General features: G+C 34.8%; 2 protein-coding genes and 1 long non-coding RNA gene across 9 annotated transcripts; 2 read left to right on the top strand and 1 right to left on the bottom strand.

Moving 5' to 3' along the window:
* Positions 1-2,643: 2,643 nt before the first annotated feature.
* On the top strand, positions 2,644-14,172 carry LOC121234619. Of its 5 annotated transcripts, none has more exons than XM_041130618.1 (11): positions 2,644-2,662; positions 3,538-3,675; positions 5,580-6,003; positions 7,147-7,263; positions 8,350-8,432; positions 9,643-10,106; positions 10,633-10,811; positions 11,482-11,567; positions 12,405-12,538; positions 12,888-13,193; positions 13,789-14,172. In XM_041130618.1, the coding sequence occupies exons 3-11, from the start codon at positions 5,650-5,652 to the stop codon at positions 14,010-14,012; spliced, it is 1,947 nt and encodes a 648-aa protein (XP_040986552.1). In that variant the 5' UTR covers positions 2,644-2,662; positions 3,538-3,675; positions 5,580-5,649; the 3' UTR covers positions 14,013-14,172. The 5 variants fall into 5 exon arrangements, with proteins under 5 accessions (XP_040986552.1, XP_040986555.1, XP_040986554.1 ...); XM_041130621.1 differs by lacking the exon at positions 2,644-2,662 and adding an exon at positions 5,127-5,346; XM_041130620.1 differs by lacking the exon at positions 2,644-2,662 and having other exon boundaries at positions 5,583-6,003.
* Positions 14,173-17,107: 2,935 nt separating this feature from the next.
* Positions 17,108-17,422, bottom strand: LOC121234628. Its single transcript, XR_005934429.1, has 2 exons — positions 17,281-17,422; positions 17,108-17,190 (listed from the first exon to the last, which is right to left on the bottom strand). It is a non-coding gene; the product is annotated as an uncharacterized LOC121234628 (long non-coding RNA).
* Positions 17,163-25,819, top strand: LOC121234622. Of its 3 annotated transcripts, none has more exons than XM_041130632.1 (9): positions 17,163-17,516; positions 18,551-18,667; positions 19,800-19,882; positions 20,945-21,408; positions 21,939-22,117; positions 22,385-22,470; positions 24,368-24,501; positions 24,851-25,156; positions 25,728-25,819. In XM_041130632.1, the coding sequence occupies exons 1-8, from the start codon at positions 17,163-17,165 to the stop codon at positions 25,042-25,044; spliced, it is 1,611 nt and encodes a 536-aa protein (XP_040986566.1). In that variant the 3' UTR covers positions 25,045-25,156; positions 25,728-25,819. The 3 variants fall into 3 exon arrangements, with proteins under 3 accessions (XP_040986566.1, XP_040986567.1, XP_040986568.1); XM_041130633.1 differs by having other exon boundaries at positions 17,231-17,521; XM_041130634.1 differs by lacking the exon at positions 17,163-17,516 and adding an exon at positions 17,803-17,823.
* The last annotated feature ends 738 nt before the right edge of the window (positions 25,820-26,557 follow it).

The raw sequence follows: 26,557 nt of genomic DNA on the forward strand, positions 1-26,557 counted from the left end.
AGCAAGGGCCAAGGGAGCACTTTATCTCATATCGAGACCCCTTTAAATTATTTTACATGTTTCATCTTTGTGAGAACTCAACTCACAAAATATTTCGGATCGAAATTATTAAAATAAAACTGAAGTTGTAATTTTGGTTTTGATAGACAGAAATGGCCAATTTCTTGAAGTAATTAGTCGAACTAAAGTTTGGTGATGACTAGTCAATTCCAAACACTAGTTTGATTTGTGGATATATGTACAACCTTAATTATCGATATAGTGATATTTATATAAAGAAAAATGATACACGTAACACATTTTATAATATTTTACGCAGCATATTTTATAAAATATGGATATTTTTACAAAGTGATGTCAATTTTAAAAGATAGTTTACGAAAATACCTCTCTTTTTACAATATTGTTATGTAAAGTATTTTAAAATATATTATATTTTTCTTATATAATACAAAAATTTCACAATGATTCATTTCTTTGAACACTTTGTGTAGCACACTTTTCAATAGCCATGCCGAGAACCAAGCATGATAGGTCATTTGTCATAGGAAAGTACTATTCTCAATAAGGAATCTCATCGATTTTTTGTACCATTCTTTTTTTATTTAATAATAAAGAAAGTTTTTTTAATAAATTTATAATTTTTTTAAAAATATTTAAAGTATTTTGCAAAAAATCTAACTATTCGACGAGGATCTGTGGCATCGCACTTTGCGATATAATGCTAAATATTTTATTTTCTCTTTTACATTGTTGACATAATTTAATTTATTCTATGTGAAAAATTTATAATTTTAAATATTTTAAATAAAATATTAAATAATTTGATTTGCATGTTTTTATACCAGCTTGCGTGCATGTAAAAGTTACTATAAAGTCACATAAACAAAAAGTTACCATAAACCAGCTTCTATAATATTTATTATTGTCCATATTAGTCTACCTGTGAACATTAAATGCTAATCAAAGGGTTAAATTGATATCATATTTTTCAAGTTTTGCAATATTGGCATATGGTAATTAAAAAATTCACAATTAAGTACATTTACCTCATTAAGAAGTTAATTAGAGAATTATCACGTGGCATTATGCTGATAATTTTTTTAAAATGTAATCTAAATTTGTAAAATATGAAAAATATAGTCTTAAGTTCCGTTTGGATTGAGAAACCATCTCATCTTATCATTATAATTTTATCAAATTTTCATATAAAATATAATAAATAATTTAACTTTTTCAATTCTCAATTCTTTTTTTAAATTTTAATATAATAATAATATTTATAAAATATTTTAATAATACTTTATTCAAAAGGCCTAAGAGACAGACCATTCATTGATGGAGGTCCTACTTCGAGGGATTTCACTATAATTCAGATTCCACTGACTTCTAACAAACTAGGGCCTGTGCTAACATAACCCCCTCAAGCCCAACACAACTCTACAGCCCACACGGCTGACCCAGTCCACGAAGGACCCTTAATGTTTGACTGACTCAACACAACAACACACTTCAGTTTCAGTGCAGTACTCAATAGTTCCGTTCACATCCGTAGCACACGTGACTAGGGCATCTCCATCTTCTAGATTCTTCAGCCTGTGCCTTACACCCATTGCCGTCTTCATCCCTTCCCTGGTCAAGGTTCTCGCCGGCAGTGTGTAACAAATTGGACTTTTGAGAGTATGGTTCGGTATGGATCCGGACTTGTTCAAGCCATGCATGCATCCCATGCACCTCATACAAATCATAGTACACGAACTGCAGCAGAATGCAACGAGTGTGTGCAGCAGAAAGCAACGAGTCCCCACGCCGACTCCATGCAACGTACACAGCAGCACTCACCATTACGCTCACAACATTCCAAAATCGCTGCAACGAATCATCCACTGTAATCAATTATATTACTAGCTGTACAGTGTACTAGGTCTAGGAATACTCTCTCATCTTTGTGTACAAATTGAGAGGCACTGCCTAGAGAAGGTTTTATCAATATACGAGTTTTAGCATGATATCAGAGCATACGTCACTACAACAAATAGTAGTCTTTAAGACAATTTTTTTCCGAGACTTTTATTTGATAGCAAATTATTACCTTTTGCGACAAAGTTTTTTGCGGCGACGTAATTGTTATCGCAAAAAAATAATTTTGACATTTTCGTACTTTTATTCCGACGTGTAAGAAATTGTCGCTTATTCTTACTTTTTATGGCAAAAATCACATCGCCACAAATATTTTTGACTACTAAAGTTAAGTTTGGATATTGAGTTCGTTGTGTTGAGTTCTTTATAAATAGTAGTGAATTGAAATAATAGAGTGAGTTTTATAGAGTCTATCTAAAATGCGTTTAAATATGTTTAGATATTAAGATGAGTTTAGATGTATTTATGAGAAGTTGAAAAATATTGTGGGCCTAACGTGTAAATAAGTATTGAATTGAAAAAGGTTATGGGTCTCACGTGTAAAGATGTTTTGAATTGAGATGACTTTAATAATTTGAAAGTTGAGTATTTGGATGTTATACTTAGTGTAAAATTAAATTGAACTGAGTTGAACTTAGATAAGTTTAACAACCAAACGGAACTTAAGCTATTAGACGTTTTTAGTTATTTACGACGATATTAGACCGCCGCAACTAATCATTTCTTAATTTCTTCTCCCAATGTAGGGCTATAATTGAGTCGAGTGGAGCTGGTCTTTGGCTTACCGAGCTCGGCTCGACTCAAAATACTCGAAGTCGATATTTTTTTTTGTTATTCTTCATTCGAGCTCGGCTCAATAAGTTAAATGCTCAACTCGAGCTCGAGCTCGAGCTTGTCCTACAAACGAATTTGAGTCAAGCAGAGTTCCAGTTCGAACTATATATATATATTTTTTATTTTTTGAATAAGATTTAATAATTAATAAAATAAATAAATAATTTAATATTGAATTTATACAACTAACAAGTAGAATCTCTATTGAATTATAAAATTTTAAAAAATTTATAAGTAATTAATATCTAACTAGTTGATATTTATTCAAAATAATAATATATTATATGCTTACATATATTATTAATACATACACTTAATATGATAGCACATATTTATTTCATATATGATTCTCACGTATTAGTATATGAAATTATTAAATTTTATCTATTAATTATTATACAAATTATAAAATATACTTATGAAGTATATTCACTATATAGACATAAGTAATTAGATTATATATTATATATTTAATTATAAAAATAGTATGCTTATATTATTAGTTACTACATATATGTGTGTATATACACATAGGTATATGTATATATTTATCAATATATGAATGAGTTTTAATCAAGTTGAGCTAACGAGTCAACTCGAGCATAAACGAGAGAGCCTTAACTAAATTGAGTTGAGTGTTATTAGATATGTGTCATTTACAATTCGAGCGAGTATCTACTTTTATGAATGAATTTTTTTTTTTTCACGAGTTGAGTTCGATTCGAATTTAACTGAACGAATATCGAGTGGGCTATGGAAGAAACGGGCACATTTACAGCCCAGCCCCAATCCGCATATATGCTCTGAACCCCCCACCCTCGACGTCTCTGTCTCTCTCGCCAGCTCTTCTCTTTGTTCTCTCACTCTCCCTTTGCGCCGCCGCAGTCCTTAGCTATCGCCGTTAGCAGTTTCGTCATTCATGTAAGTCTCCATCTATCCCTCTTATCCATCTCTCTTTTCTCTCTATTCATACGCATCTCTCACTTTCTCAATTTGCTTTGGATCCAAGAGATCAAAGAGAAACAGAGTTTTCTGCCTTTCCTGTAATGGGAAATGATTTAATGATGTGCCTGTGTTCTCAAATTTTCTGGTATTTTTCTTTTTGAGTGGCTGATAAGAGATATCAACGTTTCTTCAAAGCTTTCTCTTATGAAGGGTGCTTTTGTTTTCATTTATCGAATCATACTTAATAGTCAACTCCTTGGTTTCATTTCTTTTCCGTTCCAGTACAGAATTTTAGGGGTTTATATAAGCGCGGGGTTGATCTGGTTTTTAGGGGTTTAAATGGCTGGAAGGTGTTTGAGAAAAGACTCAAGTGAGTCACATGTACTGCATATTGGAATGATGGAATGATGGAATGATTATATATAATAAAAATGACTATATATAAAGTAGGTAGGTATCATTCCCTTTATCATATGTCATGATTTTTTGCATATTATATAAGAAATTGTGGATCACTAAATTATTTGATTTTCCATCAAATTAATGTGGTTCATACACTTTTAATCATTAAGGTTTCTCTTATCGTCATGTTCTAGATGTAATGACTTCTTGATCAATCTGATGCATTAAATTATAATGCGTATAAACTGTAAAGTCCTATTGTTTTGGGGTACCCCCAATAAATAATAGCATGAACTTATTATTTTTTCTCTTAAATTCGAAGCAAAAAGACATGTGAAATGTCAAAAATTAAGTTGGCTTGTGTCATCTTGTACCCTAATTTAGTTTAAAGGTCACAATATGGAAATATGAGGTGACAATTTAACTAATTATGTTGTTTTCTTTAGAAATAATCAGCTCTACCGACCGCTTGTCTTCCCATTTAAACTTGTATGTATATTATATTTTTATGGTGGTCATAATATAATACAAGAATTAATCATGTAGAATATAATTAGTGTTCCTTAATTATCTTGACATGATGGGAACAAAACGTCACAAATAAGAGAGGACACATAATTCAATTTTTTTTTTTTTTTTTAATGAAGCTATAAATGATTGCATATTGAAAACAAGAAATCATGGAGTAGTATTGCTACATCGACCAGAGTTGCATCCAAATTAATGGAGTACCAAAAATCATGGCACATGAAACTTTCTTACTGGAGGCTATCACAAATACCCAGAAATCTAACAAGTTCTGAAAATTACCATGATTTTCCATTATTTTGCCCATCGAAAAACTCCAATGATCCCTTGAACACCAATATGAGCAAAATAGCCTGCTGCCACCTGATTGAATTCCCTATAAACATGCATGCACCCATGATAGAGATAATTGTTTGCAATATTGTCTTTGATGATTATGAAATGAGTAATATTTTAGTCACAAAGGTTTGAGATTTCCTGTACTGCTCATTGTGTAGTGACTGGCCTGCATTATCCAAATGTATGGCTTCTTGAGAAAGAGAGGTCCTTATAAAACCTTTTATAAGTGGAGATAATTATGCGTACCATTCCTGAAGCTAGGATGGTCGTCAATCCTGTTTCTGTGCAATAGAACTTGAAACAGGATTGGGAAGATAATGGCTTCAGATGCTGAGTTTTAACTTTTCTTCTTTGTTATTGGTATGTCTATTACTAAAGGTATGTTAGCTTGTTTTTTAATTGTAGAAACTGTGTTTGCTTCTATAAAGTTTCTGAAGTTGGAAAGCATTTGGGAGCTCGACAGGATTATTTATAAATGAAATATGTTACAAGTTTACAGCAAATGATGTTATCTAATCTTATCATCATCTGTTACCTCTTATCATCACCTGTTACATTTTAATTTACATTTGAAACTTGTGATGAATCATTTTGAGTTGGTCTCTTTGCAGCAGCATTTTTGGAAGACGTGTTTTTTGAGTTATCTGCAGAAAAGTACTTTTGACAGTTGTTTGGTTCGGTATGGATTTGGACTCCTTAATGTTGGAAGCTCAAGAAGTAAAATTAGAAGACGGTGCTGAAAGAGCCAAAAATCGGAAAAGAAAGTTAAATAAAACCGTGGATAATGCGCACGCCATGCAAGAAAAACTCGTCAAAAGGATTATATTATCTTTGACCAAGCCATCTTCCGTTCTAGGACTTGGCCCAAGGACTGGCTCGAAGATTGTGAGATGGGAAAATCGTGTCAGGTTATGCTATCTGTTGCGCAAGCTCACGAGACAGCAAAATTGGATAGAATTAGGCGGCGTGCTGAGCATGTTCTTAAAAGGGACATGCAAGGACAGATCTCCCGCAAACAATCGTTTGAAGTATTCGGTATGGTTTTGAAGCTAGTTTTCTGGCCTGGCAGTTTTAATATTTTCTTAGTTGCTTATGTTTGAATTGTTTGTCACACCTCGATAATTTAGTACGTTCGTATAATGGTTATAGGTCTTTGTGACTCAATAGGCGAGAGCTACCCTGTACTGAAACAGAAGAAGATTATGTGTGTATTCAATGTTGTGACACGTAGGGGAGGCTCTGCGGATGGGGGCTACCAGGGCGCCGCTTGAGGTGGTGAAGGGGGGAGTTCGAGACTGAGAAGGGGTGAAATCGCATAGTAACCCTAATTTGAAGTTGGGTGATTTGGGGGAGATTCTATCGGGGGCCGTCAGCCAGAGGATGGGCCTGAATACTAGTGGGCCGCAGAATAAACTTAAGTGAGTCAATTAGTTGTATGGGTTAAGGCCGAAAGGTCTGTCTGGGTATAAGGCCCAACTTATGTTTGTATTTCCGCCTGTAATGCTTTAGAGTAATTCGTCTGTTATTTCCTTAGGTGCTTAGCTCAGTGAGGCTTGTCTTTATTTCCTTTTCTGTTATTTTGTCAGAGTCTATATGTAGTGTGGTGGGCGGTTATTTTCCTTTATGCAAGAACTATCAATATACTGAATTCCTTTCATCTCTCAATCTCTCTCGTTTCTTGGAGGCTGGAGGTCACCCCCCTCGAAGTGGGAATCCACTATTGTTTCTCGAGCCGTGTGACAAATGTTTAAGACCTGATATAAGTTCAAATTTGGTCTGATTATATCATTCTCATAGGAGCAGTGGTTTTTCCTATTATTTGATTAGGATCTTGAACTTTGTTTTAGCCCTCTAGAATTAAATCATCTTCTGATTATATTGAGTATACAATCATTTTCATATATAGAACCAATAGCACCTGGCTAACTAATGACATAATGCTCGATTGTTTTGGTCTGAATTCTACTGCAGATTTTCTTTGCATGATATATATAATGCATGTATTCTTAAGACTTCATATATACTTATATATATAAATATATAAGTTTCAGGTTCACTTGTATATTTTTTTAATGGGTTCTTCTTGAAGCTACTCATTTTATACTTGATACATCATGACATTGATATCATGATTCTGAAATTACAGAACCCACTCATATATGTTACCAATACTTTTAGGTCTCAATGGAGCTTCTTAAGTATATGAAAAGTGATCGTATCAACCCCAGCAGGATTAAGAACATTTATGACGTTTGGATGAGAAAGATTGGATCAATGAAAGATTGCCCAATAGAGGTAATGTCTGGAAACTTGATCTTAAATATCTCAGAATCATCGACATTAAGTGTTTGTGATATTTTCAAGAATGAGTATATCGTATTTCAAGCTGTCCTTTTATTTTACTTTTTTTTCCCAATGATATCACATTACCTGGATTCAGGATATGGATTGTAGTTCTTTGTCTTATCAATTACTCTTTGTAGATATTGAAAAGGGGTTTCCGATGGAAGGAGGGGAATTAATAGAAGCGCAAGAGATTTCTCATGAAATGAACATAGACAATGCAAACCGCACTGCAAATAGATATGTTATAGAGGAGAAATTTCCTATCGAGACTATAATATTAGTCATCTCATTTTGTAATCAGGCCAATATGAAGAGTCAAGTGTTGTGTTTGATCCCATAAATAAAATTTCTTTCACCTATTTGAATAAAGTTCTTACTTATCAATCCAAAAAAAAAAAAATTATTTCACCTATTAGAAAAATAAGAAAAATAAGAAGAGTCAAGTCTTGTGTGCTATACTTGATAAAAAAAAATTATTATTCTTCTTTTTGATCACCGCCTCCCTAACCGATGTTGATAATGGATATGTTTATACATTTTCCCTCCGTAGACCAGAGACAAGCTAAGCTGATCCTGAACTACACTCAAAGTTCAGGATTTGGATAGACTCAGATAATGTTCCTGTAATGTGTTTATTGATACATTTACTTGAAAAAAGTTGTGTTGATTGATACATTTATACTTGGTTGAACCTGTATGTCTGCATAAACTCTTTTGGTGAAGTAGAAAGAAAATTTTCTTTTGATGTTTGAGGAAATGAGAGTTGGGATCCTCTTTTTTAGATCTACAAAAGGAGGTTGGTATCTTGAATTATTTCAGAGGCTTTTGCACATTCCCATCATGGGATGAATCTCTGAAAAGCATATTGTCGAAATATAGATTCCAATGGTGGGGAAGTTGATGCACCAAAGTGCATATTGTGAAGGATTTTAGTTGATAAGCGGAGGCCTTTTGGGCTTACATTATATCAAATATCTCACTTGACTCACTTGAAAAGGCTGACGTTTCTCACGTTTATTTTTTCTTGTTGAGCAGGATAAATTTTTGGTTCACTCGGAGTTCATCCTGTTCTGTCTTATGCATGATAATATTGAGGAAGCACATCAGGCTGCCCTTTGGTAAGGTTATCATTTTTTCCTGTGCCTAGTAGCTGTGATGTTGAAGCTTCAGTTTCTGATGCCTAACCTTGTGGGGAGTTCTTCTTATATCTCAACGATGTGGTTTGTGCAATGCTGCATGAGCTTTTGTGGATTACTGGAATTAAAAATTGTGGCCAAAATTTTTAATCCATAAGCCAATGAGCTCTAGCTCCAATGGCCACACCTGCTCCTTTAAGAATATGATAGAGGGCATGGTCGTGGTGTAAGATCCACCAGATGCTGCCAATTAGAAAAAAATACAATGGCCGGCAGAGTCTTAGCAAGGTTCCTTTTGAAATGTAACTAGATTTTGAAAAATCCCTTGTCTGATTGCATCTCAAAGCTAATAAGTTGTACCCATAACATTTTTTTTTTATCAGTAGTAAGAACTTTATTAAAAAATAGGCATAGCCAAGTACCATAACATATTGTAGATAGCATTTGAATTTTTTTTAGGCTGAGCTGGTATCTTTAGTATATTATAGGTGTTTTCTTAGTGTGCTCCCTTTTGAAATCTTAAGACATCCTTTATGAGGGGGATGAGATAAAAACAAAGCTTAAAAAAAGCTAATTAATCAGTTATAGTTAAGAGTGAAGAGTTCTATTGCTGTGTGTACCACATGTTAACCTTCTTTTTAACAAGCTTGAGAGCTTGTAGGTTGAAAATATATTCTAAAAAGAAAATAATAATAATAATAAAAAAAAAGAAGCTTGAGAGCTAATTGTGAATTTAAATATATTCTATTCCCATAGGTTGAAATAACCGTATTAATTTAGTTACTTTTTTTGCAACATGAAATGAAGGCAAAAAGCACAATACGATTGACTATATTTCTATAAACATTTTTTTTTAATCTCTCAACTTCTTGAGTTTGTAATGTTCTTTATTTGAATTATGTGGACTTGAAAAAATGTGTTTGCATACCTTGATACAATTGCACAATATACATCTATATATATGTGTGTGTGTGTGTGTGTGTGTAATATGGTCTACTGTCAGAGGACATGATTAGCGTCTTCAGAAACAGTTGTACTCTTGCTTTGGTTGAATCACTAATAAGTTTTGGCCTTCTTTGGTAATAAGTTTTACATGGATGCTGAACAATGGCATGATTCTAGGAAGAGTATGAATGGCTTAATGAGAAATTAGCAATGTTGGGTTTCAGTCATTTATCACTTTTCTTTTCAGCCTTAAGCAAGAACGTGAACTTGGTGCTGTCCCTATTTCAAATATGGTCTTGGGCTTGACATTCTATCAACTTTGGTACTCAACTATCCCAAAAGAGATACAGTGGGGAGATTCAGACCAGTTTTACTCCCCCAGGCGCTCGGACATGTTGGGAACAAGATTCATCAACTCAGTTGGAAATTCTGAGTGGGATAATGCAAATGATACTTACAAGGCTGATATTCCCTCTCGACGTGATTCAGAAACCTCTGTCATGAATGATAAACAAATATCTGGGGATGCTGATAGTAATCAATCCAGAGAAGTATCTATGGATGTTGATGTTGGTCTGCAAGGAGAAAATCGTACGCAGAACTTCCAGCCTCAAGATTTTTCCATGAACTCTGATGAAAATACTGGAAATGAAACCTCGTTCTCTAATCATGGCGATTATATCCAGTATGCTTCCAATTTATCTGCTCTTCGTGAGTTCTAAATCCTTTTCATTTTTTTTAGTGTTGTTTGGTTTTACTCCTTAATTACCTCATTGGACCACCTCCACCCCCAGGCAATGGGGCACATATATCTATTATGAACTTCAATTGGGGCTTGCTTTTTTAAATTGTCTTTTTTTTTTTTTTTTTTTTTTTTTTTGTGATATACTTTGCCACCGTTGTTTATTAAAATGCATTCTTTCTCAGAATGCTTTGCTTGATTTCCAATATAGGAGAAACTCTGACACCAGTGAGAATAATTTCTTATTTCGACACACACACACACATATTCAGAAGCTAAGTATTCTAACAAGTGTATTAACCAATTTAAAATTCCTGGACTAAGAAAATTGCTACTAAATGCTATCTCCAGCTAATATATATATATATATTAGGAGTATTTTGCCCTTCCCCTAATCCCGAAGTTTTCATGTAGTAATCAACTATATTAGGAGAAAGATCTGAATTACTTATTAAAAACAATTATTATCCACTGAATTTATCTCTCTTGACTAAGGGGGCATCGATACCTGGCTGCTGCCCTTTCAATTGCCGCACCCTACAGAGAATCCCGAGGACTTCATCAGTTTGCATAGGAAAATGCTTAATGACTATTATATGGATGCAGTTAAGTATTTTCAACAGGCTCTTCACTCAACACCCCCTTTGTTGGAGGCCTTACTCCCTTTGATACAGGTATTTAAATATTTATTCCTATATTTTGCAAACAAACTTTTCAACTCCTATGAGATCTAATAGAATTTGAATTGATCCACAATATTCATTCATTTCTAACATATGTCAATAATGGAATTAGTGCGGCCTTTTCATTTTTGCTTTATTAGGCTCAAGTAGGAGATTTTGGTAAAAGATAGTCCTTCAAAATGGTCTGGTGTTATTAAATTTCTCTTTCAGCCAAAAATGTATTAGAAAGGGAGTATAGTGTTGAAAGGATGAACAATGTTCGTGGGTCTTCTGGGAATTTTGTCTGGGGGGTTCTCTGCTCTCAGTCAGTTGCTTCTGACTTGCAGATGGCTATCAGTGAAGCTTCTGTGCATTATGCATCATGCATTTTGGTCGTCAAGGGCTTTTTATATATTCCGTGTGCTAGAGCTGCAACTTTTCTTTCTTACTAATTTCTTCACTTAAAACTCGTTCAGTTATGTATTTAGGTCTTCAATGGTCCTTGCAAAACATAATTTCTTTTACCACAAAAAATCTCATTTTTCTACGATTAAGTATAGGTTTGCAATTGCTGCAATTATTTTTTATTTGCATTCTTAAATTCAAGTACTCTATTCTTAGTTTTTTTTTTTTTTTTTTTTTTTTTTTTTTTTTTTTTTTTTTTTAAATTTCTTTATGTCAGTTGTTGCTGATTGGTGGTCAAGTTGACGAGGCCCTAAATGAGCTAGAGAAGCTCTGTTCTCATTCAATCGCAGCACTTCCTTTCAGGTACTATTACCTTTGCATACTAGATATCTTTCACTGATTGCTGAGAAATGAAAGGAGTCCAGAAAGATAAAAACATTCTACATGGGAAAGAAACTTGAAATTAATTTGATTGGGAAAGAAGATTTAAGTTCATCTGATTGCTTGAGAAAGCATAGGATCAAAACAATTAAAGAATGGCTGCCACAGGCTTTGACCATAGGAAGTGGCAGTGGTGCTTGTCATGTTGGAGGTCTATTGCCATCGGTGGTGGTGCCAGCTTAAAACTGGTAGGATGCTGTTATGGTTTGGTATAGAACTTTGTTCAGTCCAGTCGGCCTGCATTGTGGGAGATATCTGTACTGAAATGAAGTGGATGGTTTGATCTCTTTTTCTTTTAATGGATAACCTAGCCAAGGTAGTTCACCAACCGGTGAAAACTGAAAATGTGATTATCTTGTCTCAAATGACAAATGTAATGAGCTTGACGTATGGAACGTCACCAACCAGTGAAAACCGGTAATGTGATTAAATGTGATGAGGTTGACGTACAGAATGGTGGTACTGCAAGCAAAGTTCAAAGGCATCACTGAGGCAGAGCAATAAAGTTGATTGAAGTGGGTATTCTTGAAACAGTGACTAGACTTTTGCCATATACCTTTTTTGACAAAATATTTATGTCTTTGGGTATTCTTAATCCACCTGCAGAAACGATTCTAATACTTATAAAAAAAAAAGTATCTCTTAGCTCCAAATTCTGTTGTTGCTCTTTTTGTGGTTTTGTTTGTAATTATATACTTGTTCACCCATGTTACTCATTCCCTGGGGTCTTGACACCAATAAAAAACACATATGCTGCAGGTTGAAGGCTAGTCTTTTGGAACATTTTAATTCCTACAACTCTGTCGTGCTTTCTGCCTGCTTTGAGGATATCCTAAAGAAGGACCCAACATGTTCCCATTCATTGGCGAAGCTTGTCAGGATGCATCAAAGTGGTATTTCATCATTCTGAGTCATGATCTTCGATACACTCTGGATGAGACATAATGTTTTCGTTTAATTCCCTTCTCTTGGTGATCAAGCTGTAAAATTTCCGCCCTAGTTTTAAAACCATTTTTTAATAGGTAATAAATATAATGAAAAGATGAAAATAGGATACTCTAGTATGTAACCACTGTGCCAGTGGATAGTAGACCAAAAATTGGTTGACTGACACTCTATATTTTCATACTTAACCAAACCATTATTACTTTTTCATTTAATTTACTGTCCTTTTAAGATGACAATATTGTCCTTAACTAGATTACTAAGAAAGTATAATTTCTTCCTCCTGATATTTTGCAGGGGATTATGGTCTTGAATCCCTATTGGAAATGATAGCTTTGCATTTAGATGCTACCTATGCAGAGTATAATACATGGAGAGAGTTTGCTTCATGTTTCATCAAACTTTCTCAATGTGAAGAGGATCGATTGTCTGTGTGCCAGAATGAAAACGAAGATATGCAGGAGCAACCTGACTCTATTCATTTTAGTAAGACCCCCAGGATATTTACAGAGGGGCAATCAGGAAAGAGTTGGAGGGATCGATGCAGATGGTGGTTGACACGTCACTTCAGAAAAACCATTCTTGTATCAGAAATTGCGGCAGGTACCTTCCATGATTCATATAAAGAAAACTGCTTCACTTTGTGCTACCCGTATCATGCTGTTGAAATAAAGAAAATCACTTTGTGCTGTTGCTTCTGAACTTGTCTGGGAAACCAAAGTTATTTAACCATGATGAAATTTTTGTGCCGTGATTGATGTGCATGCAATCGCAATCTGTTTAGTATTTGGTCTTAAAAGTAGAGGATAGAAATAGCAACATCTGAACTGGACAACAACCAATTTAATTGGAATATTGTTAGCCAACTTAGTGAATCAGTTTGATTCAGCTCCATTGGTTTATTTTTGATTGGCTAAAGCTCTCCCTAATGCACATAACTTAGTAAATTGGTCTCATGCGGTTGGATTGATTTAGTTGTGATTGGCTAAGGTTCCCCTTAATGCATATTGTGAGAAAAACTGGGCTTCCCACATTGACCAACTGTTGAATATGACCTACAAGGGGATCTCCTAATAATAATGCATCTAGAGATTAGATCTGCATTGCAATGTCTCAGTGGACGTGAATGGTGTACTTTCAATCGACTTCTTTTACCCAAATCAGCTAAAATTGGTTGTTTTGTTTTTACTTGCCATAGGTGATTTGCAGCTCCTGACTTATAAAGCTGCATGTGCAACACATCTTTATGGACAAGAGTTCAAATATGTTGTGGAAGCTTCTAATTGTTTGGAAAAGCAAAATGAGAGGGATTTGTTCATATTCTTGCAAAATCACATGCAGAACTCAATCGGAATATACTCAAACACAAACTCACGTGAAGAACTCATTCAGCATATACTCAAACTTTCTCTACAAAAATAGATAATATCATCTTCCATTTTGAAAGGCACAAAAGTTCATTTTCTTGATTGGTGAATTGTAATCATTTTCTCTACAAAAATACTGCACGATTATTGGAAAAGTCAAGGGGCAGCTGCTTTTAATAGATGCTTTTTATACAATTCGACCGGCAGTTATGGCACCTTGGCTGGATGGCATGTACATTTTGTTACTCACTGGCCTGTGGAGAGACCCTTTAATACAAAGTGATTGTTTCTTCTTCACCGGCTGTTGGCTACCATGAGGAAGAAACAATCACTTTGTCCTGACCCTTTAATAGCTGAAGCAATTGGAGCACAAATAGCAATAAACTTTGAGATTGAGGTGGGTATGAGAAGGGTCATATTAGAAGGTGATTCCAAAAAAGTTGTTATGAACATTCAAGAACAAAAGGATGATGACAGTTACTTTGGGAATGATCATCTCAGATATTAGATCAAGGATCAATTGTTTTGTTGTGTGTGTTGTTAAACATGTTCATGGGGAAGCCAAACATAAACTGAGTAAATGAGATAATAAATATATAACTAATAATGAAATAGTTTATGAATAGTAATAAAATAGTTTTGAGTCAAATTTTTTATTGAATTTTAGAAAATGAGAGAGAAGAGAGTTAAGTAAAAATATTATACAATTAAAATATTGTTAAAATATGATTTTTAATATTATTTTTGTTTAAAAATTTAAAAATATTGAATTATTTTTTATGTTCTATATGAAAGTTTAAAAAAATAATAATTAGATAAAAAAATATGAAAAATAAATTATAAAATATTTATATTTAAAAAATATTAAAATAAAATGGAAGGAAACGATACAACTGCATACCAAACGGCCTAAAGAAATCAAAATGTAAGGTGAAACATGCTTAAAAAGTAAAAGGAAACTTTTGGGCCAAAAATTGAAGAAAAATTCTAAGCATAAGCACCACATGCACTCTTAAAAATATGTGATTTAAATATGAGAATAAAATAATAAAATTACATATTTTTAAATAGTGTGTAGAGTGTGAAGTTTCTATATAGCATGACTCAAATGATAAACACACAATATTTTTCACAATATATTTCATAATCATATTTTAAAATGAGGGATATTAGTGTAAAATATTATATAAAAGTAACACCACTTTACAAAGTATCCTCATTTTACATTATGTATTGCGAAAGAGTAATACTATACATTACTTTCATTCTACTTTTATACTACTAAGTAAGATATGACGCATTCATTACTATTAAATTATAAAGAAGCATTTTATAAATGATCATTTAATAGTGATAAATGTGTCACATCTTACTTAGTAAGATGAAAGTAGGATGGCAGTGTGATATATAGAATTTTTCATTGTGAAAAGTGTTGTGTGTATTATTACTCAATCATTATAATTTTTTTTAAACTTCCACACAAAATATAATAAACAATCTAATTTTTTTAAATCCTAAAACAAATATAATATTACAAAATTATAATATAATAATATTTAATTTAACTTTCAACAAAATATCTCTCTTTATCGCGTAACTAAACTAGGCCTAAATTATTTTACATGTTTCATGTCGTGAGAACTCACAAAATATTTCGGATCGAAATTATTAAAATAATACTGAAGTTGTAATTTTGGTGTTGATCGACAGAAATAGCTAATTTCTTGAAGTAGTTAGTCGAAGTGAAGTGAAGTTTGGTGATGCCTGGTCAATTCCAACACCAGTTTGATTTGTGGAAATATTTACAACCTTAATTATTGATGCAGTGATATTTATATAATGGAAAATGATACTCACAACACATTTTATAATACCTTACACGATATATATTGTAAAATAAGGATATTTTTATAAAATAATATTAATTTTATAAGATAGTTTATTAGAATATATCTCATTTTCCATCATTATTGTGTAAAGTCTATTTCAAAATACTTTATATTTATAATTTTAATATTTCTTCATTTTCTTATAATAAATATGTAATGTATATATAATAAATAGAACAACTTAATTAATTTAATAAGAATAAAATTAAAATTAAAACAATAAAAAAATAAAATATATAGTATGAAATGATGAATAGCATTTCTTTCTTTTTTACATATGAGAAGTGAGGTTTTAAATCTAAATTTTTTATTTTAAAAATTGGATCATTAGTCGTATTAGAAGAGCAGCGTAGGACCTGAATCTGCCATTAGGCTGGAGTAATTACTGGACTATAGGAAAAGCCCAACTGAAGCCCAGTCCACCATCATCCCCCAAAAGGCCTTAGAGCCACACCATTCATTGATAGAGGTCGACCAACCTCCATACAGAAAATTCAACTACAAAGAAAGCTTAGGCAATATTCCAGAATGAGCCTGCACTGGTGCTCGACTCCACTATAATTCAGGATTCCTCCACTAACTTCTAACAAACTAGGGACTGTGCTAACACAACCCAACAAGATAGAAGGAAAATAACATACTAATTAAACGCACGTTTGGATGTTGTTCATTCTCCAAAAACGGTGCGCGTTACACTTTCTTAAGGAAATAACATCTGAATATAAACTAAACGGTGCACTTAACCTCCAGCGTTAAACTTATCGCTTCGTCCTCATCTGCTTAACTCAGCAACTCTAAACGACGTCGGTTCCAGATAGAAGCATAAAACAGTCAAACACTTCCGTTACTCGAGAGTCCGTATTTAAGACTAACTATTACCAGACCCCAAGCCTGCTGACTCAAGAGACTCAAGACCGGCTGAAACGGTCCCTATTACGTAGGAGTAGGATATGGTGATCCTATTCCTGTAAATCAAGTATTTGAATTTTAAACGTTGTAGTCATCTTGTGTAAATCAAGTATTTGATTTCAAACTCGTCTTCTACAAGCAGCCCCTAGGGTTTTTGCCAGTCACATAACATATTTATCTCGTTTTTATTGCTTTCAATATCTTGAGAAAATTTTTAGTTCGGAAGAGGAAATGCACTTTTGAGAGTAGTTCCCATCACATCCGTAGCACACGTGACTAGGGCATCTCCATCTTCTAGATTCTTCAGCCTGTGCCTTACACCCATCGCCGCCTTCTTCCCTTCCCTGGTCAAGGATCTTGCCGGCAGTGTGTAGCAAATTGGACTTTTGAGAGTAGTTTGGTTCGGTATGGATTCGGACTCTATGATGTTGGAAGCTGAAGAAGTAAAATTAGAAAACGGTGCTGAAAGAGCCAAAAATCGGAAAAGAAAGTTACATAAAACCGTGGATAATGCGCACGCCATACCAGAAAAATTCGACAAAAGGATTATATTATCTTTGACCAAGCCATCTTCCGTTCTAGGACTTGGCCCAAAGACTGGCTCAAATATTGTGAGATGGGAAAATCGTGGCAGGTTATGCTATCTGTTGCGCAAGCTCGCGAGACAGCACAATTGGATAGAATTAGGCGGCGTGTTGAGCATGTTCTTAAAAGGGACATGCAAGGACAGATCTCCCGCAAACAATCGTTTGAAGTATTCCGTATGGTTTTGCAGCTAGTTTTCTGGCCTGGCGGTTTTGATATTTTCTTAGTTGCTTATGTTTGAATTGTTTGTCACACCTCGATAATTTAGTACGTTCGTATAATGGTTATAGGTCTTTGTGACTCAATAGGCGAGAGCTACCCTGTACTGAAACAATGTGTGTATTCAATGTCGTGACACGTAGGGGAGGCTCTGCCGATGGGGGCTACCAGGGCGCCGCCTGAGGTAGGGAAGGGGGAGTACGAGACTGGGGGAGATTGTATCGGGGGCCGTGGGCCAGGTGATGGGCCGCAGAATAAACTTAAGTGGGTCAGTTAGTTGTATGGGTTAAGGCCGAAAGGTCTGTCTGGGTTTAAGGCCCAACTTATGTTTGTATTTCCGCCCGTAATGCTTTAAGAGTAATTCGCCTGTTACTTCCTTGGGTGCTTAGCTCAGTGAGCTTGTCTTTATTTCCTTTTCTGTTATTTTGTCAGAGTCTATATGTAGTGTCGTGGGCGGTTATTTTCCTTTATGCAAGAATTATCAATATACAGAATTCCTTTCATCTCTCAATCTCTCTCGTATCCATCATTGTTACTCAAGCCGTGTGACAAATGTTTATGACCTGATATAAGTTCAAATTTGGTCTGATTATATCAGTCTCATAGAAGCAGTGGTTTTTCCTATTATTGGATTAGGATCTTGAGCTTTGTTTTAGTCCTCTAGAATTAAATCATCTTCTGATTATATTGAGTATACAATCATTTTCATATATAGAACCAATAGCACCCGGCTAACTAATGACATAATGCTCGATTGTTTTGGTCTGAATTCTACTGCAGATTTTCTTTGCATGATATATATAATGCATGTATTCTTAAGACTTCATATATACTTATATATATATAAATATATAAGTTTCAGGTTCACTTGTATATTTTTTTAATGGGTTCTTCTTGAAGCTACTCATTTTTACACTTGATACATCTTTGACATTGATATCATGATTCTGAAATTATAGAACCCACTCATATATGTTACCAATACTTTTAGGTTTCAATGGAGCTTCTTAAGAATATGAAAAGTGATCGTATCAACCCCAGCAGGATTAAGAACATTTATGACGTTTGGATGAGAAAGATTGGATCAATGAAAGATTGCCCAATAGAGGTAATGTCTGGAAACTTGATCTTAAATATCTCAGAATCATCGACATTAAGTGTTTGTGCTATTTTCAAGAATGAGCATATCGTATTTCAAGCATTCCTTTTATTTTACTTTTTTTTTTTTTCTCCCCAATGATATCACATTACCTGGATTCAGGATATGGATTGTAGTTCTTTGTCTTATCAATTACTCTTTGTAGTAATTGAAAAGGGGTATCCAATGGAAGGAGTGGAATTTATAGAAGCGCAAGAAATTTCTCGTGAAATAAACATAGACAATGCAAACAGCACTGCAAATAGATACGTTATAGAGGAGAAATTTCCTCTCGAGACTATATAATATTTAGTCATCGCATTTTGTAATCAGGCCAATATGAAGAGTCAAGTCTTGCGTTTGATCCCATTAATAAAATTTCTTTCACCTATTTCAATAAAGTTCTTACTTATCAATCCAAAAAAATATATATATATATATTTCACCTTTTAGAAAAAGAAGAAGAATAAGAAGAGTCAAGTCTTGTGTGCTATACTTGATAAAAAAATTATTATTCTTCTTTTTTATCACTGCCTCCTTAACCAATGTTGATAATGGATATGGTTAGACATTTTCCCTCCGTAGACCAGAGACAAGCTAAGCTGATCCCGAATTACACTCAAAGTTCAGGATTTGGATAGACTCAGATAATGTTCCTGTAATGTGTTTATTGATACATTTACTTGAAAAAAGTTGTGTTTATTGATACATTTACTTGCAAAAAGTTGTGTTGATTGATACATTTATACGTGATTGAACCTGTATGTCTGGATAAACTCTTTTGGTGAAGTAGAAAGAAAATTTTCTTTTGATGTTCGAGGAAATGAGGGTTGGGATCCTCTTTTTTAGATCTACAAAAGGAGGTTGGTATCTTGAATTATTTCAGAGGCTTTTGCACATTCCCATCATGGGATGAATCCCTGAAAAGCATATTGTCTAAATATAGATTCCAATGGTGGGGAAGTTGATGCACCAAAGTGCATATTGTGAAGGATTTTAGTTGATAAGCGGAGGCCTTTTGGGCTTACATTATATCAAATATCGCACTTGACTCACTTCAAAAGGCTGAAGTTTCTCGCGTTTATTTTTTCTTGTTGAGCAGGATAAATTTGTGGTTTACTCGGAGTTCATCCTGTTCTGTCTTATGCACGATAGTATTGAGGAAGCACATCAGGCTGCCCTTTGGTAAGGTTATCATTTTTTTTCCTGTGCCTAGTAGCTGTGATGTTTGAAGCTTCAGTTTCTGATGCCTAACCTTGTGGGGAGTTCTTCTTATATCTCAACAATGTGGTTTGTGGAATGCTGCACGTAGCTTTTGGGATTACTGGAATTAAAAATTGTGGCCAAAATTTTTAATCCATAAGCCAATGAGCTTTAGCTCCAATGGCCACACCTGCTCCTTTAAGAATATGATAGAGGGCATGGTCGTAGTGTAAGATCCACCAGATGCTGCCAATTACAAAAAATACAATGGCCGGCAGAGTCTTAGCAAGGTTCCTTTTGAAATGTAACTAGATTTTGAAAAATCCCTTGTCTGATTGCATCTCAAAGCTAATAAGTTGTACCCATAACATTTTTTTTTTTATCAGTAGTAAGAACTTTATTAAAAAATAGGCATAGCCAAGTTCCATAACATATTGTAGATAGCATTCGAATTTTTTTTAGGCTGGTCTGGTATCTGTAGTGTATTATAGATGTTTTCTTAGTGTGCTCCCTTTTGAAATCTTAAGACATCCTTTATGAGGGGGATGAGATAAAAAAAAAAAGCTTAAAAGTGAAGAGTTCTATTGCTGTGTGTACCACATGTTAACCTTCTTTTTAACAAGCTTGAGAGCTTGTAGGTTGAAAATATATTCTATCAAAAAAAAAAAAAAAGAAGCTTGAGAGCTAATTGTGAATTCAAATATATTCTATTCCTGTCGGTTATTTTGTTTGCAACATGATTTGGTTTTGCAAAAATGGTGAAGGCAAAAAGCACAATACGATTGACTATATTTCTATAAACATTATTATTTTTTTTTTTTTATCTCTCAACTTCTTGAGTTTGCAGTGTTCTTTATTTGAATTATGTGGCCTTAAAAAATAGTTGTTCTCTTGCTTTGGTTGCATCACTAATAAATTTTGGCCTTCTTTGGTAACTAGTTTTACATGGATGCTGAACAATGGCATGATTCTAGGAAGAGTATGAATGGCTTAATGAGAAATTAGCAATGTTGGGTTTCAGTCATTTATCACTTTTCTTTTCAGCCTTAAGCAAGAACGTGAACTTGGTGCTGTCCCTTTTTCAAATATGCTCTTGGGCTTGACATTCCATCAACTTTGGTACTCAACTATCCCAAAAGAGATGCAGTGGGGAGATTCAGACAAGTTTTACTCCCCCAGGCGCTCGGACATGTTGGGAACAAGATTCATCAACTCAGTTGGAAATTCTGAGTGGGATAATGCAAATGATACTTACAAGGCTGATATTCCCTCTCGACATGATTCAGAAACCTCTGTCATGAATGATAAACAAATATCTGGGGATGCTGATATTAATCAATCCAGAGAAGCATCTGTGGATGTTGATGTTGGTCTGCAAGGAGAAAATCATACGCAGAACTTCCAGCCTCAAGATTTTTCCATGAACTCTGATGAAAATACTGGAAATGAAACCTCGTTCTCTAATCATGGCGATTATATGCAGTATGCTTCCAATTTATCTACTCTCCGTGAGTTTTAAATCCTTTTCTTTCTTTTTTTAGTGTTGTTAGGTTTTACTCCTTAATTACCTCAGTGAACCACCTCCACCCCGAGGCAATGGGGCACATATATCTATTATGAACTTCAATTGGGGCTTGCTTTTTTTAATTGTCTTTATTTTTGTGATATCCTTTGCCACCGTTGTTTATTAAAATGCATTCTTTCTCAGAATGCTTTGCTTGATTTCCAATAGTTGGAGAAACTCTGACACCTGTGAGAATAATTTCTTATTTCGACACACACTCATATTCAGAAGCTAAGTATTCTAACAAGTGTATTAACCAATTTTAAGTTCCTGGACTAAGAAAATTGCTACTAAATGCTATCTCCAGCTAATATATCTATATATATATATATATATATATATATATATTAGGAGTATTTTTGCCCTTCCCCTAATCCCGAAGTTTTCATGTAGTAATCAACTACATTAGGAGAAAGATCTGAATTACTTATTAAAAACAATTATTATACACTGAATTTCTCTCTCTTGACTAAGGGGGCATCGATGCCTGGCTGCTGCCCTTGCAATTGCCGGACCCTACAGAGAATCCCGAGGATTTCATCAATTTGCATAGGAAAATGCTTAATGACTATTATATGGATGCAGTTAAGTATTTTCAACAGGCTCTTCACTCAACACCCCCTTTGTCGGAGGCCTTACTCCCTTTGATACAGGTATTTAAATATTTATTCCTATATTTTGCAAACAAACTCTTCAACTCCTATGAGATCTAATAGAATTTGAATTGATCCACAATACTCGTTCAGTTATGTATTTAGGTCTTCAATGGGCCTTGCAAAACATAATTTCTTTTACCACAAAAAATCTCATTTTTCTACGATTGAGTATAGGTTTGCGATTGCTGCAATTATTTTTTATTTGCATTCTTAAATTCAAGTACTCTATTCTTAGTTTTTTTTTTTTTTTTTTCTTTATGTCAGTTGTTGCTGATTGGTGGTCGAGTTGACGAGGCCCTAAATGAGCTAGAGAAGCTCTGTTCTCATTCAATCGCAGCACTTCCTTTCAGGTACTATTACCTTTGCATACTAGATATCTTTCACTGATTGCTGAGAAATGAAAGGAGTCCAGAAAGATAAAAACATTCTACATGGGAAAGAAACTTGAAATTAATTTGATTGGGAAAGAAGACTTTAGTTCATCTGATTGCTTGAGAAAGCATAGGATCTAAACAATTAAAGAATGGCTGCCACAGGCTTTGACCATAGGAAGTGGCAGTGGTGCTTGTCATGTTGGAGGTCTATAGCCATTGATGGTGGTGCCAGCTTAAAACTGGTAGGATGCTGTTATGGTTTGGTATAGAACTTTGTTCAGTTCAGTCAGCCTGCATTGTGGGAGATTTCGAAATGATGTGGATGGTTTGTGAAAAAGCAATGGTTCTATCCCATACAACACCTAGAGGGGGTGAATAGGTGCAGTTCAAATTTTGTGGACTAATAAAAATTAATGGCAAGAAGCAAATAAAAGATGACACAAATCATATAAATAATCAACACAAGGATTTGGTCACCAAGTGGAAATTCATTTGAAGAACGTTTTCAAATTCTAAAACCACTCCGGGTGTAAGCCACCACCTAAAATCCACTATAGAAAAAGTTTATTACAACCAATTTAGAGACACTCACAAAACCTTTGTAGTTCCTAAACTTGGCTTGCAACATCACGAGTGACCCACTCGATCTCTACACGCATGTAGTGTCGGAACTCCGACCTTCTATAGCTTTCCACGAGAACCTCTCGATCTCTGCATCAACAGCAGCTTCGGAAACCTTCCGGTCAACAAAACGTCCACTTCAATGGACTTTGAATGAGATTTGATCTTGAGAGTGGTGTGGTGGATTTGTGTTTGTCCAAAAGAGATTCACAAGGTGAGGAATAGGTTTCTCTCTTTGGCTCTTGAAACACTTAGGGTTTTGCTCTATTTTTCCACACCACAGAACAGAAATGATCTGTTCTATATATAGTCCCAGCAAGTCACGGCGCTCAAAACATGAATCTTTAGGTTGTCTTGAACATTGGCTCGAGCGAAGTGTCGAGCGAAGGTCGAGCGCACGTTATCTTCTGAAACCGCTCGAGCGAGGTGTCGAGCGAAGGTCGAGCGAATGTCTCTGGATGAGTTCTGCTCGCGCGCAACATCGAGCGAACCACTCTGGATGGGTTCTGCTCGAGCGCCACGTCAAGCTCACCTCGAGCGAACCACTCTGTCTGGGTTCCGCTCGAGTGCTGAGTCGAGCGCACATCGAGCGAACCACTCTGGAAGGTTCCGCTCGAGCGCCCATCGAGCGAACCTCTCTGGAAGGTTCCGCTTGAGCGCCAGTCGAGCCATGTTGAACACACTTCAATCTTTTTCATGTACCAATGCATCAACACTTGTTACAACTCAACTTTACATAGGTTTTCACAAGAATATGCCAATTAACTCATTTTTCCTTCAACAGTTTGATCTCTTTTTCTTTTAATGGATAACCTAGCCAAGGCAGTTCACCAACCAGTGAAAACCGAAAATGTGATTATCTTGTCTCAAGTGACAAATGTGATGAGCTTGACGTATGGAATGTCACCAACCAGTGAAAACCGGAAATGTGATTAAATGTGATGAGCTTGACGTACAGAATGGTGGCACTGCAAGCAAAGTTCAATGGCACCACTGAAGCAGAGCAATAAAGTTTATTTTCTTGAAACAGTCACTAAACTTTTGCCATATACCTTTTTTGACAAAATATTTATGTCTTTGGGTATTCTTAATCCACTTGCAGAAAGGACTCTAATACTTATAAAAAAAAGTATCTCTTAGCTCCAAATTCTGTTGTTGCTCTTTTTGTGGTTTTGTTTGTAATTATATACTTGTTCACCCATGTTACTCAATCCCTGAGGTCTTGACACCAATAAAAACACATATGCTGCAGGTTGAAGGCTAGTCTTTTGGAACATTTTAATTCCAATAACTCTGTCGTGCTTTCTGCCTGCTTTGAGGATATCCTAAAGAAGGACCCAACATGTTCCCATTCATTGGCGAAGCTTGTCAGGATGCATCAAAGTGGTATTTCATCATTCTGAGTCATGATCTTCGATACACTCTGGATGAGACATAATGTTTTCGTTAAATTCCCTTCTCTTGGTGATCAAGCTGTAAAATTTCCGCCCTAGTTTTAAAACCATTTTTTAATAAGTAATAAATATAATGAAAAGTTGAAAATAGGATACTCTAGAATGTAACCACTGTACCAGTGGATAGTAGACCAAAAATTGGTTGACTGATACTTGATATTTTCATACTGAACCAAACTATTATTACTTTTTCATTTAATTTACTGTCATTTTAAGATGACAATATTGTCCTTAACTAGATTAGTAAGAAAGTATAATTTCTTCCTCTTGATATTTTGCAGGGGATTATGGTCTTGAATCCCTATTGGAAATGATAGCTTTGCATTTAGATGCTACCTATGCAGAGTATAATACATGGAGAGAGTTTGCTTCATGTTTTATCAAACTTTCTCAATATGAAGAGGATCGATTGTCTGTGTGCCAGAATGAAAACGAAGATATGCAGGAGCAACCTGACTCTATTCATTTTAGTTAGACCCCCAGGATATTTTCAGAGAGGCAATCAGGAAAGAGTTGGAGGCATCGATGCAGATGGTGGTTGACACGTCACTTCAGTAAAAACATTCTTGTATCAGAAATTGCGGCAGGTACCTTCCATGATTCATATAAAGAAAACTGCTTCACTTTGTGCTACCCGTATCATGCTGTGCTGTTGCTTCTGAACTTGTCTGGGAAGCCAAAGTTATTTAACCATGATGAAATTTTTGTGCAGTGATTGATGTGCATGCAATCGCAATCTGTTTAGTATTTGGTCTTAAAGTAGAGGATAGATCTAGGAACATCTGAACTGGAAAACAACCAATTTAATTGGAATATTGTTAGCCAACTTAGTGAATCAGTTTGATTCAGCTCCATTGGTTTATTTTTGATTGGCTAAAGCTCTCCCTAATGCACATAACTTAGTAAATTGGTCTCATGCGGTTGGATTGATTTAGTTGTGATTGGCTAAGGTTCCCCTTAATGCATATTGTGAGAAAAACTGGGCTTCCCACATTGACTAACTGTTGAATATGACCTACAAGGGGATCTCCTAATAATAATGCATCTAGAGATTAGATCTGCATTGCAATGTCTCAGTGGACGTGAATGGTGTACTTTCAATCGACTTCTTTTACCCAGATGAGCTAAAATTGGTTGTTTTGTTTTTACTTGCCACAGGTGATTTGCAGCTCCTGACTTATAAAGCTGCATGTGCAACACATCTTTATGGACAAGAGTTCAAATATGTTGTGGAAGCTTCTAATTGTTTGGAAAAGCAAAATGATAGGGATTTGTTCATATTCTTGCAAAATCACATGCAGAACTCAATCGGAATATACTCAAACACAAACTCACGTGAAGAACTCATTCAGCATATACTCAAACTTTCTCTACAAAAATAGATAATATCATCTTCCATTTTGAAAGGCACAAAAGTTCATTTTCTTGATTGGTGAATTGTAATCATTTTCTCCACAAAAATACTGCACGATTATTGGAAAAGTCAAGGGGCAGCTGCTTTTAATAGATGTTTTTTATACAATTCGACCGGCAGTTATGGCACCTTGGCTGGAGATCATGTACATTTTGTTAATCACTGGCCAGTGGAAAGACCCTTTCATACAAAGTGATTGTTTCTTCCTCACTGGCTGTTGGCTGCCATGAGGAAGAAACAATCACTTTGCTGAAGCAATTGGAGCACTAATAGCAATAAACTTTGGGATCGAGCTGGGTATGAGAAGGGTTATATTAGAAGGTGATTCCAAAAAAGTTGTAATGAACATTCAAGAACAAAAGGATGATGACAGTTACTGGGTAAAAATGCACTGCATGTACAAGAGTGCATTGTGGAATTGGAGGAAACTCCACACTGTTTTAGCAGTTTGTAACTGTTTCAGTTATATGAAAAGTGTTATTTTCAAAAAAAAAAAAAATTGGGGAATGAAGAATGATGGACTGGTTTTCTCACGGTGCATGGAATTGTGTTCTGAAGAGTTTCCAGTAGAAAG

This window comes from Juglans microcarpa x Juglans regia, chromosome 6D (genome assembly GCF_004785595.1).
Source record: "Juglans microcarpa x Juglans regia isolate MS1-56 chromosome 6D, Jm3101_v1.0, whole genome shotgun sequence".
Taxonomy (NCBI): Eukaryota; Viridiplantae; Streptophyta; class Magnoliopsida; order Fagales; family Juglandaceae; genus Juglans; species Juglans microcarpa x Juglans regia.

What these genes read in the sequence shown, in the direction of transcription:
- LOC121234619 (XM_041130618.1), top strand. Translation starts at nt 5,650, where the DNA reads ATGGATTTGGACTCCTTAATGTTGGAAGCTCAAGAAGTAAAATTAGAA. An exon ending in TGAAAGATTGCCCAATAGAG is followed by an intron (nt 7,264 to 8,349) that starts GTAATGTCTGGA and finishes CTTGTTGAGCAG; the next exon opens with GATAAATTTTTGGTTCACTC. An exon ending in TGTCAGGATGCATCAAAGTG is followed by an intron (nt 12,539 to 12,887) that starts GTATTTCATCAT and finishes GATATTTTGCAG; the next exon opens with GGGATTATGGTCTTGAATCC.
- LOC121234622 (XM_041130632.1), top strand. Translation starts at nt 17,163, where the DNA reads ATGGATTCGGACTCTATGATGTTGGAAGCTGAAGAAGTAAAATTAGAA. An exon ending in TGAAAGATTGCCCAATAGAG is followed by an intron (nt 18,668 to 19,799) that starts GTAATGTCTGGA and finishes CTTGTTGAGCAG; the next exon opens with GATAAATTTGTGGTTTACTC. An exon ending in ATCGCAGCACTTCCTTTCAG is followed by an intron (nt 22,471 to 24,367) that starts GTACTATTACCT and finishes CATATGCTGCAG; the next exon opens with GTTGAAGGCTAGTCTTTTGG.